The 13142-nt window shown below is 36.7% G+C and overlaps 1 protein-coding gene across 2 annotated transcripts; it reads right to left on the bottom strand.

The window, feature by feature from the left end:
* Positions 1-772: 772 nt before the first annotated feature.
* On the bottom strand, positions 773-4577 carry LOC145065478 (homeobox protein knotted-1-like 2). 2 transcript variants are annotated; one of them, XM_079012465.1, is made up of 6 exons: positions 3769-4577; positions 2134-2254; positions 1708-1895; positions 1480-1611; positions 1236-1372; positions 773-1136 (listed from the first exon to the last, which is right to left on the bottom strand). In XM_079012465.1, the coding sequence occupies exons 1-6, from the start codon at positions 4465-4467 to the stop codon at positions 1133-1135; spliced, it is 1281 nt and encodes a 426-aa protein (XP_078868591.1). In that variant the 5' UTR covers positions 4468-4577; the 3' UTR covers positions 773-1132. The 2 variants fall into 2 exon arrangements, with proteins under 2 accessions (XP_078868591.1, XP_078868590.1); XM_079012464.1 differs by having other exon boundaries at positions 773-1145; positions 3769-4576.
* Positions 4578-13142: the final 8565 nt, after the last annotated feature.

Raw genomic sequence — 13142 nt, 5'->3', positions numbered from 1 at the left:
ACCTCAAAGAAAATTCACAATAATTTTCTCTCTCTCTTTAGTTGTGTTGGAGAAGAATGGCGGAGAGCCACTACCACTCTGCCGCCTACCACACAACCCATTGTATATGAGACTTCGATTTGCCCTCCTCCACCCCACCCTAGACAGTACCGATGGTTCGTAGGAGGTGAAGTACAAGAAGAGAGTGAATCACAGGATACCTAATGTCGGAGGTCGAAAAAACCAACCACATCCACACAAACACGCATTTTCAATTTTGGAACCCTGATTCTTGAGATAATAATCGAAAAACAACATATAGTAGAAGGAACAATCCCTATAGTCAAATGAGTACCCCAATTGATGAAAAGGGCAAAACTTGTTTCCACCATAGAGAAAAAGATAATTGCTAAGGATGGTGAAATTGACTTTGAGGAATGCGAAATGGTGTTGCATTTGGGACTATTTTGCGCACGTCTAGATGCAAAACTATGACCGACGACAAGCCAAATTGTGAAGGCTAAGGGAGAAGAATGAAGGAGTATTTGAAGGTAAAGGAAGGGATGTTCCGAGTTAAAACAATAAGTTAAGAACCAAACATGCAAATTACTTCAAACCATAGGGACTATTCCTGTAATTTACTCTATAATATGTGTGACGATGAAAAGATAGTCACTCTTAAGTCTTAACTTCTGGTTGCTGCTTTTGGTTGAAGCTAGTCACACCTTCTCGTTGTAACAAGAAGTTTTTGGAAAGATCTATCCCACACAAAAAAAAAAAAAAAAAAATCCAGTTTTAAAATGTTTTTTACTATTATTATTACATACAAAACCTGTCGACAACTATAACTGATCTGAACCCCCACCCAATGAAAATGAAAACTAATTAATAATTGGTACAACAAATATTACACGTCCACAATTATAAATTACTAAATTAAATAATAGGTGTTGTGAGTATCTTTGGTCGGATTGATTTAACGATTACCTTTAAAAGGATAACTGTTTTGTTTATGTATATGAAGCTTTAGAAATCATTGGCACCCCTCGCCTCATTTACTTTCTGTACCACGTCACTACAATGGATTTCTCTCTTACTGCTGTGACCAGGGGTATGATTGTCATTTTCTAACACAACAGACCATTTTCTGTTTTCACCTGGCATTACTTTTCACAAAATAAGAAAAATATATATATAAGGTTTTCTTCCATGGTAAAAAAAAAAAAAAAATAATTAGTAGGTGAGGTGAGGCTGACCTCTTGCGTTTAGTTTTGACAGCTGTGGAGGAAGAAGGATTACTGTGCCAGTTCCTTTTTCTTTGGTTGATAAACCAGTTGTTAATCTGTTTTAGCTGTAGTCCTGTTTCTTGTACCAATCTTGCTTTGTCTTCCTCCTGTATTTAACATATATATATATATAATAAGATTAAACGGAAATGGAATGGAATTCAAGATTCCGATTCCGTTGGAATCCCTAAAGAAGAGAATATATGATGGTTACAGTAGGGTAAGGCCACTTGGAATGGGATTGCCACCAGGCTTTGAGGAGGGAGGTGGTGTCTCCAGGCAATTTTCCAGCTCTTCTTTTACGTAGAATTTCCTCTCTGATGTCCACAATTTTCTCCTTATACCCCTGAAAGACAACAACCATTCCATTCTTTTACAATTTAAAAATGCAAGAAATACTTTCATCCGGAATGTATTTTGTTATTTCTAGCATTTTTTTTACCTGTTTCAACTCATGTTTTAGCTCTTGCCTAACACGTTCCATTAAAGAACGTTCACTTTCAGTAGGAAGACCAAATCCCATGCTGTCAGAAACATCTAGACCTCCATCAAACATATTCGTGTCACTGTCTACTTGTTCTTCATCATCATCCGACATTGTTGCCCCTGTACCTTCACCAGGTGCTACCCCTGTATGTACATACAGACTACTGTTAGTTACACTGGACATGACAAAACAGAACAGTACAGACAAACTGTTACTGTTACTGAGACTGATGTTAATAGGACAAAAATTACAACTTTTTGTCACATCAAAAAGGTGGAACACGGTAGGATAGGGAGTTAGGGACTCGCTTTCTATCTTTCATTTGTGAAAAACAAGACATAAATGCCCCTAGAAAAATTAGAAAAAGAAATGAGTGATTACCTGTTAAGCTTTGTAGAGATTGTTCTAGCTCCCAACAAGCCATGACTGCTTCCATTGCATGGACACGAACATGTTGCTGTAATTGTTCTTTAAATGAAGAGAGGAGTACAACATAGTGAGCCTACACATGAAAAAAAAATGAAGTATATGACAAAAACAATAAAAGATCGTATCGGAGATTCTTGAAATGAAGTTATAAGAAAAAATATTTAAAAAAAGTAAGAGAAATATGCATTCCCAAACAAGAGGAAAGGAGAAAGAAAAAAGTATTTCAAATTCCCTTAATTCTTAGTGGAAAAAGCTTTGGAGGGGACTACACCAATAATTACTACTTTGGAATAATAGCATCACATCAATCAAACATATTAAGTGAATGATATGCATATCACTAAGAGTACCCTGATTAAAGTTCATGGTTAATTACCCTTGCCTCTTGGGGGCCACTTTTGCCTATAAAGCAAAAAAAAAAAAAAAAAGATTCACAACAAATGTAATGTCAATCCTTAAAGCAACAGAACCCTTTTACCCCTCACAGTCTTTACCCTTTCAGAAGAACTAATGATTATATCTTCAGAGATAATAATTATTCAAGAGGAAACGTGTAAAGCGTATTCTAATGGTTTTTAATGATACAATTATAGCATCAGACAAACTGCAATATCTCATGTAAAGATAATAACAACACATCAAAATGGATATTATACATGATGGAACATGAAAATCATAGTGATTTGAAATAGATGTTCCTTATTCAATTCATCTTCTTTTATGGATGATTAAGAAACAACTTCAATATTGAAATTATGCGTGAAAGAGTGAAACTGTTTAAATAATATTAAATCCCAAATTGTGTCATTGTGATTACTGGAACATCCCCAGCAAACAGAATAGACCATAATGGAAACAGATTCTGAAAACACTGTCAGAATTTTTTATTATTAAATGTACTGAAAGATAATTCCCAATTCTTGGAACATTCTGATTCACATCAAAAATCAAGGTGCGCCATGAATACCTAAACAAGAATCCGCATATATCTCTGGGTGGAACCAACAAATAATATTTCAACATTTCCGTATCTATACGTCTCTCTAAAACACACTATGGGGAAAAATATCTTCACAAGGTAGGTCACAAGAAACAACAGAAACATTGGGAACTATGCATCTACCGGTTTCTTGTACTCCTCCCAATCAATCACAGAAAAAGTGAAAGGGACGAACACATTGATCGAAAAGCAGGCATAATAGATCAAATAATGTCGTACATACATAGCTGACATATATGTATATACGCTCTGAAATTGTCTTTAGCTGAATCTCCCATCCCTGGTATGAATATTGGGAGATTGAGCCTTCTTAAGTAGATTTTTTGTTCAGTCTACTTTGAGATAAGCATCGTATTGATAACAATGAACTTATGGGGCCAGAATTGTGCCGACTGTATCCACCCAGACATGAGGATTGACAACCAACATCAAGTGTATAGACAAGTAAATAGGAAGAGAGAGAACTATGCACAAATATAGAAATCCCCTAAGTACCGGATTTGTGGAGCCTCTAATTCTGGGATGAGGTAACCTAATAACAAAGAGTGAGAGTTATATAGAGATGTTTAAAAAGTGAAAATAGTTACCATGAATTGATTGAGGTCCTTATCATCAAGAGGCTGATTGTGATTGCCAAAAACAGAGTACTTAGCTATAACCTGCTGAGATTGAGCCAACTGCGCATCGATCCTCGGTAACTGATCCACCGGCGTAGCAATTCTCAAGCACGATACATGCGCCGATAACAGCTGATCGTACATCGGATGCGATAGTATATCCGCCTTACACTTAGCGAATTCCCAATCTCTCTCATGATTGCCTCCATTTCCGTTACCGTTTCCGTTCCCGTCGCTCTCACTCTGCCGTTGACTCAATTTCATAGCATTTTCATCGAGATTATTCTCACTATTAATCGTAGAAACAAACATCGATTCTCGATTACTGTCGTCGTTATCGATAGGCCGAGGAGATAGCCAGTGGTTGTTGGAATTGGATGAGTCAGAATTGGTGGTTTGCAAGTGGAGGAAACTGCCGCCGCTACCGTCTCCGCCGTAGTGGTGGTTGTGTTGCCGGAGAATTGCGCTGTTTAGCCATGTAGGCGGCGGAGACTGCGACGTCTTAGGGCCAGCGTCCGGCGACGAAGAGGATTGGCCGAGGTGGTGGTGTTGGTGGTGATGGTCGGACGGTAGTATTCCTCTGAGAACCTCAACGTTCTCCGTTAACTGCTGTTGGTCGGCGTAGTGTTGAAGAGCCATTTGGTGAGAGATATTGTCGTGAAACGCCATGGCTATAGAGCTCTGCTATGTCTAGAGAGAGAAAGAGAGAAAAGGATGAGAGAGAAAGAGAGCATACGAAGGCATAGATTGTTCCAATATATTTCTGTTCACACATATAGAAGAAGACAACGATTCTACAAAAGCGATATTATCTATGAAAACTACTATTATATTCAAAGGAAAACAATCCGCCAAATTGCAATCTACAAAAAAAAAAAAAAAAAATCATATTTATAAAAAATTATGACTAGATGATCTTAATAATTAGAAACATAAATTACTTTTTATTGATTGTTTATTGATTTAATTATAATATAAAGTTCAATTTTAAAATAGACAAATTTTCCTTTGCGTATGTAAGCTGTCCTCTTACATTTTGATTTTAACAGGACCTTCTTTTCCCTAATAATCATTTACTTTTACTTCTTAAAAGAAGCAATATTTTGACTCTATATGAACTCTCCTAAAAATATATTCACTAATTATCAAACGTTTATAATGTTTTTAATAAAAGAAAATATTTTTGCCATAATTTATTGTTCAGGAAAACTGATAATTTTAGTTGCTTTTCGAAAGGACAATGATGATGGTGTACAAATTGCCCATGTAGGCAAGTTTAGTTATTTTAGATCAATTTCATTTCCTCATTAAATCTCGCTCTTCTTTATTGCATCTTCTCTTCCTCGTATTCAAAAAGCCACCATGATCTTCAAGTTGCGAAATATGGAATGTGGTAAAACAAAATTGGTGAGATACATCCTTGTCATTATGATGTTTAAGTTAAGGGCAATACGTAATTGGTGATGAGTAGGGGATTATACTACGACATCAAGTTAGATGGTGATATTGGAGAGAGTATGTAAGGTTGAGTGTAGTGAGGAGTATATTATAGTTGTAACACCATGTCTTTTATCATCGCGAATTAACATAATCATTCAAAGTTATTTGCAATAATGTCAAGGTCGGCGGAAAATAATGGCCACAAAGCATCATATGTACATTAATATGTCAACTACCGAGGTGACAAAAACATCAAAAGCCACAATGAAAAATACATTTACATTGGGTTTACTAGGTTCAAAACAATTTTCATTAGTGTCTCCTCATTGTCATATATGTTCTTCTAAATGATCACATTTAAGGAAAAAGTCCATCTACTTTGACAAGACATTTGAAATACATGTCACGAAAAAAAATATGTGAATAACAATGACTTATGAATTCATGAGTTTTACGTACAAAATAAATATTTTCTAAACCCTTCATACTTTTATAATCATTAAAAAAAAAAAACACCTTTAAACATTGTCTTTTCAAAAAATTATATTCAAAAGCATTGCCTTTCAAATCTATTTGCAAATCAAAACCATATGTCATGTGTACTATTTCATAAAATATTGGTAAAACATAAAGCATTTCAAAACCTATAGTTCACTTCTTATTATCCAAAACAAATTACTATAATGATACTTTATTTCCAAAGTGTATACATGTAAAATACAAGTCAACGCAAGATTTTAAGCACAATGAAATGAAAGGAACCGATCAACATTAGTTATGTTTCTCAAATGGGACACTAATGTACTTAGAAGGGAGAACAAATCATCCTTCAAATGGATGAAGATATAGTATGTATGTGTGGTTAGATGTTGATAGTATTGTGTTAAATATCTGTTGTAGATGAAATTTTGACATTTACTTTATTATGCCCAATATCCTGAACGTGTACTAACATCTTGAATCGCCCAATATCCTAAACTGCTCAAGATCTTGAACAAGCGAATATCTTGGTATTGGGATCATATTTCTTGTGCATGATTAAAGGCTTATCACACAAGGTATTAACTTATTGGGATCATATTTCTTGTGCATGATTAAAGGCTTATCACACAAGGTATTAACTAAGTCAACTAAGCACGTGGTCAACAAGAAAATACATTGAGTCTTCTGTCAAGAGAAGATAAAGGAAGATCCCTAATTTTTAGGAGAATTTGTATAAATAAAAGAACTAGGGTTACTTCACAACACGTTTCGCACTCACTTCTAATTACCTCTTGACCTCTTTATTCTCCTTCTCACCTTCTACACTATACAATCAAATTTCACTTGTAATCATCTTATTTTTAATAATATTTCTAAGGTAGTGTGACGATTGTCACCTCCTGAGGTTTTATGTCAGAGATCTTGAGTGATCAAGGGCTTTCCACATATATTGTTGTGTTCCTATTCTTACGTTTAAGTTTACATTGATCTTTCTTAGTTTGAATTGCTTTTATACGATTTATTAAGCATATTTATATTTGATTACATCTTTAGCATACGACATTTATCTTGGGATACTTTACTACATCTTGACCTTTTTGAACGACTTATTGTTCTTTTCAACATTTTCTACATATTTACCACTTTAAAACTATTTTTGTCCATATTTACAAATATACACGTACTCATATATTCAGTTTAGATCAACATTCTTTAACTTATTTTTTTATATAAAGTCTTAACATTACTGTCTTATTCCCAGGATCTTTGGAGTGTCCAAGATCTTTGACATCCTCTAAAATCTTAAGCAACTGGTAAAATATTCTTCTGAAAATCTCTACCTAAAACCGATGGAGATTAGTTCCCATAGTCATAACTAGCCCGATAATTTTACTATATATAGTAGTGTCCTTTTCGGTTACATACAAAAACAAAATAAAGTGGAACTGAAAATATATTTGTATGAGAGACTTGTTTTGTTAATTAATTAATAGTTTAATTAACTAATCAGAAAATAGCGGAATCTACCCTAATAAATAAAGATAATTTTGCCAAATGTCAACTTCTTATTGAATTTGACACATGTCATTTTTTAAAAAATTTAAATTTATTTTTTTCCACTTGTCATTTTTGTATTTTTTTTTTATTTTTATTCATCTTCCACCTATTAAATGTCACCTCATAATAATTAATGAGAATTAATGTATATAGTAAACCTTCCATTTGTGAATTCTTCTTTCTATTAATATATTAATGAATTCGATTTATGAATTTATATTAATTAGTTTTATTAGTATAGATTAATTAAGACAAATTACATAAATGGTCCTTGTAGTTTATTCTATTTATTGTTTTTATTTCAAAAGTTTACTTCAAAAAATACTTAATTTTTTACACATTCATGTTCAACATGATTATTTAAAACATGATAATGATTTTTTATTAGTATAGATTGAATTACTTATTCATCATTTCATTTATATTTATTTCAAAATTTTACTTTAGAAAATAGTTAATGTCTACACCTTATATTTAACTTTTTTAATCAACCCGTGTAATACACGGGTCTCACACCTAATATGGAATATTTAGGAATGATTTGAATTCCTTAGATAATTATTATTATATTTGGTAATTATCTTTAGGGTTTCAAATTATCACCCTATATAAAGAGGGCTCTAAATCTAGTTTTGATATAAGAGAAAAATACCTTTCAATCACCGAAATCTGGAACCCTCTCAAAACCATTGAATCACAGAAACTTAGTTCCCACGACGTGGTCATTGGACTGCCACAACATGGTGAAACACATATTCAAGTTTCTTGGATCTTGTAGGATCCCAATGAAGATGACAAATGTGGAATTGAAGAATCAATGGACAATCGATAAGACTCGGTTTAAAGTTTTAGCACAATTTGTATAGATATGGGAGAAAGTACAAAATATGTAAAAGCATGTGCTTGCTTACTACACTACTCTCCCTCCCTCACTCTCTCCCTCTCCCTCTCTCTTTCTCTATTTCTCCATCTCTTTAGAACTAGAACTAGAACTAGACTAGAAATCTATAGAATGTGAGCTCTCTTAAACCTATACGTGAAAACTATACAAGTATATATATATATATATATATATATATATATATATATATATATATATATATATATATATATATATATATATATATATATATGAAAGCTCTACCCAAAAACTCATATCACAAAGGGTAAGCCTAAGACACCATCCATTGAAGAGATTTGCACCCTAACATATTTGTTTGATGTTGGAGTTCGAGGATTGTTCGGGTATGCTAGAATGTGATTTCAGAAGATGAACTCTTTGTTGGGTTTTTTAGTCCATTTAACTGGCTCGTCAAAACAAGAAACCTACCAAGAAATCAAAGGTATAACTTTTTCTATTATGTCCTAAGGATTTGCCTAGATTATTTGAGTTAGATCCATCTGTTTAGAGTCTATTAGATCAAAATTGTATGTAGTTTCCGCTACCCTTGTTTTGGTCTTTTGACAAGCTCGAAACCCATTAGGGGTATCAAAGCTTAGGTTAACTCAAGTCTATTGCACTTAGACTTTGTCTTGAGTATTATGTTAGGGTTTGTATGTGTAGGGTTTCTATTTTAAGTCGTTTTGAATTTCTTGAAATTTTCCTTGATAAACATCGAATCTGTTTAAATAATGTTTTTAGTTGTTCTGCCTCTTCACCACGTCGTGGCTGGTCCTCCACCACGTCGTGGGCTCGGTTGATGTTGAACTTGGATCGCGACAAATTTCGTCGCCACTCCGTGGTCTCTTCTTGTCCACGTCATGGATATTTGTTGAGAACCTAAAATAATAAATTAATAAATCACTTGTTTTCTATGTATCACGACGTGGCTGCTCCTTCCCCACGTCGTGGAACTTGAATTTCCAAAAATTTCTAAAGCGGTCCCTTATTTTGGTTGCTCATTCCTTTCTATTTTAAACACATGCAAACTAGACTTTATATTAAAAGATAGTTAAATTGATTTAATTATAAAATTAATTAAAAGATAAAAGATTAGGACTCTCTAATTTTAATTGTTGACCTTTTTTGTCAATAGAATTAAATGACATATAACCTCATATATATATATATATATATATATATATATATATATATATATATATAACAACGCAAATTTTTCAGAAAATTTTCAAACTTTTAATTTCATAACATCAACCATAGGAAGTACAAAAATCCCAATACATATTGATGAGTTTATAAAACTCTTGATCGATTAGATCTTATAACAGGCAAATCAAGAAAGTAATAACAGTAAGATAAAAACACAATAATGGATCTGAATGAGTCAAATGATTCAATTAACTCAATCCTCAGCAGAGCTCGATGAAGAACTTCCGTTGTAGAGGATATTAGGGTTACAAAAGATAAGAACTGTGTACGCTATGAAAAACTCTATCAAATCTTACGTTCTAGAATGCATGAAAGCATCTATAAATAATAAACCCTACAAAATAACTCACGGATGGACAGGCCCATACCGGAGACTAAACTGGACTAGCTAACGAGCCCAAGACGCAACACTAACTGGACCTAACAATCTCCCCATTTGCGTCAATTGGAGCGAGACTATCACTTCTTCTTGCTGGGTCCAGCTGCCGGAACCTTCTTCGTGGTATCAAACAGACGAGGGATAAGAGCAAGGATTGTCTATCTGAAGCGAATGTACCACTGGATCATATCATTGAAGTACTTCTTGTCGTCTGTTGAGTTTTGCTTGCAACGATGAATGATACCCAAAACATGTTCCAGGCATGCAGTGGTGTATAGATGTTTGTCTGCCAAAGCGAACAGGCATTTTTGGCCTTTGTTTCTGGTAAACATAACAAAATTTCTTTTCGGGTCTATCTTCCCCATCTGCATCATGTTCAGATCACTTGTTGAGCCAACAGGAGAAATAGTGGGCTTTTTCTTGAAGACACTAGCGATCTCCTGATCCATCTTGGAAACTTCCATTATGTAGCAGACAAGCATCCTCTTGAAGTGGTCAATGATCGGACCATATTCTGCTTCATTTGTGAGAAGGATGTTGTGAAAAATTATCCAATCATGTGGATTTAAATTGGGAAGATCAGCAAGCGAAATGGCATGTTCGGTCTTGGCAGAACCTTTCAGCACCTTGAACCGAACGTTCGTGAAGTTCCCTTCTCGATACGGCTTGAGGACCCGAACGTTGATAATCTTCTGAGCACTCCATGTTTGATACTGTGGTTGAGCAGCTCTCAGATAGAACTCGACAAGATCCCTGTCAACCTTAGGATAAGGATGAGGGATATCTGCAACGTTGTCAAAGGCATGGAAAATGAAGGCCTTTCGGGTCAGTGGCATGTCGAACTGAGAATCGACAGAATTGATACGATCTAGTGAGATCACCGGTTCGAGCCACAAGATGCTTGGGGTTTCAATCGCTTCTTTCAGCAACTTCTCAAGAGTCCATGGAGGAAAAAGAGTTTTCCTACTCTCAAGAAGGTCGTGAGCCTCTTTCATCTTTCTTTCAGCTTCCTCAGCCTCTCTAGCAACCCGAGCGCTCATATCAGCATCCTTGTCTCGACCTTGCTTTTTCAAGAGATCAGCAATCGTCTCTTTGTCGTCGTCACTATCTTCAGCAATTTGTTTCCCTTTGTCTTTGACACCCGAACCTGAGGCTTGCCCTGTTGGAGAAGGTTCGATTGTTTTTGTTGCTGTAGAAGTGGGAGGCGGTTGAGATACATTCTCTCCCCCTTGTTTCAGAATGGACACGAACTCAAGGAGCCCTTCAATTTTGCTCAGGAGAGAAAGGGCGGGAGCAAGCTTTTCCGCAAGAGTACGCCTCACTGAATAGTTTAAAATTGGATCATGTGCTTCAAGGATGTTTGAAAGGGCTGCGTGGACATCCGAAACACACGATGAAATCACATCTCTTTCAGATCGAAGAGACTCAATCTGCTTTTGAGAATTAGAGAGTTGAAGATTCTTGACCTTAAGAGCAGTGGTCTTTCTAGCGAGAGCATCCATGAGGGAGTTCTCAGCAGCTAGATCTTCATGAAGCTTGGTGAGGCGCTCCTCAATGGTCGCCTTAAACGATGAGTGGTCGTCGGTGAGAGTTTGACGAAGAGTGGCGAAAGACGTCAGTTCTGAGGCAACTGAGGTAGCCAGCTTGTTGACAATCGGGTCAAGCTTCGTTTTGGTGGCTTCGGCAATTTCCTGTAAAGACTGCAAAAGAGAGGAGGCATCAGAAAATATTTTTTTGACTTTTTCGGTCGCTGCAGCACAGGCGTTGGTGGAGGCGTCAATGGCGGCAGTAGCTGAGCTAACAGAGGCTTCACGAGCCTTAGAAAAAGCATCAACAATCTTCTGAATAGCAGCGTCAGAGATGGTAGACTGTGATGAAGAAGAAGAGGAAGCGATGAGAGAATCAATCTTCTTGTGAAGCTCCTTGAGATGCTTTTTGGTGATGGGAGCATCATCATCATCGTTACTCTGCACCTGATACGGACTATAGTAGACCGAATCAAATGTCATATTCTCCCCGCCAAGAAATGGTTCTTCATCCTCTGCAGACTGAGCAGGAGATAAGGGTGGAGGGGATGGTGGAGGCTCGGTTGTGGAAGTAGGTTCGGGTTTTGATGTGTGTTCGGTAGTAGGAGTGGGTTCGGGTGCTTTAGTAGGAGCCCCCGTATCAGATACGTTGGTTCTTACTTCATCGATTGTTGTGGTAGCTTCAGTGAAAATGGGAGGGGGTACTGGGATAGAAGTAGGTGGTATTTGAGTGGCAGAGGTTATGGGGGAATGGAAATAGGAATGGTGATTGGTGGAGAAGAGACAGGTGAACTGGAAAAGTGTACTTATGGGGGTAGGCGGTCGTGGAGGAGTGTTACCACGAGGAGACTCGTCAGAGTCTGAATTTTCTTCCTCTGATTTGCTTGAGGAGGAAGCGAGTATCAGTTTTCGCCTTGGTTGGGTTTTTCGCTTCTTCAGTGGAGGAGATTGAGCAGCCTTGGTAGGTTTTCGTTTCTTGGGAGAAGGGCCTTTCGCTCCCTTGCCAACCTACTTGTCTTTTCCCTTTTCATTCTTCTTTCCCCTTGGAGCAGGCTTATCAGCTTCGTGGATGGATTTGATCATCTCAGGAGTGAGCTCTCTAGGAACAGAGCGACGAAACTCCTTGTATGTTCGGATGATGCGGCTTTCGGCAGGAACGTCTCCAAACATTGACTCAGGGATGGAGCCAATAAACTGAAATTTTGATGCATCGGAGACTATTATCTTCGTGGTATGGAAAGTACCTATTGAAGAGAGTGGAGAATCAGCAACAATGGGGACACGATACTTGTCCATCACCCATTTTGTGACTAGAGTCCAGAATCGAGCGTAGGAGATCTCTGAGTGTCGAGACGTGGATGCAAGGCTCTGGATCAGTTGTTGCCATAACACCGACCCATAGTCGAGGTTGATTCCGTTGTATACCCCATAAAGAATCATGATGAACAGACGACTTGCTCCGTCTGAACCGGCACTGCGTTCCGATAACCCCTTGAATAGCACCGTAAATAACCCGTTCCATTGTGGAGGCAGGCATGATTTCTTGAACTTAGCGACCGTCGTCAGTACCTTGGTGTATCCCATGTTATAGAACATAGAAAACAGGTGACCCACCAGAATGGATTCAGGATTAACCCTAGATGAATCGGGTTCAAACCCTAAAAGTGAGCAGAATCGCTGTTTGGAGATTGATGCCTTGTGATCAAGAATGTCGAAGAAGATCCTATCGACAGACTTATCATAATGAGCAGTGGCAAAGATTTGGGATAAACAATCCATTGGAACAGCTTTAGCTTTGGTGAGAGCGGGAGCAAGCGGCGAGTATTTGAGGCATTCGATGATCGGGAAC

This window comes from Lactuca serriola, chromosome 8 (assembly GCF_051521515.1).
Source record: "Lactuca serriola cultivar US96UC23 chromosome 8, Lser_US96UC23_V15, whole genome shotgun sequence".
Classification (NCBI taxonomy): domain Eukaryota; kingdom Viridiplantae; phylum Streptophyta; class Magnoliopsida; order Asterales; family Asteraceae; genus Lactuca; species Lactuca serriola.
The sequence above is the reverse complement of the archived record's forward strand: the minus strand, read 5'-3'. Positions and strand labels throughout refer to the sequence as shown.

What these genes read in the sequence shown, in the direction of transcription:
- LOC145065478 (XM_079012464.1), bottom strand. Translation starts at nt 4,467, where the DNA reads ATGGCGTTTCACGACAATATCTCTCACCAAATGGCTCTTCAACACTAC. An exon ending in AGGACCTCAATCAATTCATG is followed by an intron (nt 2,255 to 3,768) that starts GTAACTATTTTC and finishes TTTCATGTGTAG; the next exon opens with GCTCACTATGTTGTACTCCT. An exon ending in ATCTCTACAAAGCTTAACAG is followed by an intron (nt 1,896 to 2,133) that starts GTAATCACTCAT and finishes ATGTACATACAG; the next exon opens with GGGTAGCACCTGGTGAAGGT.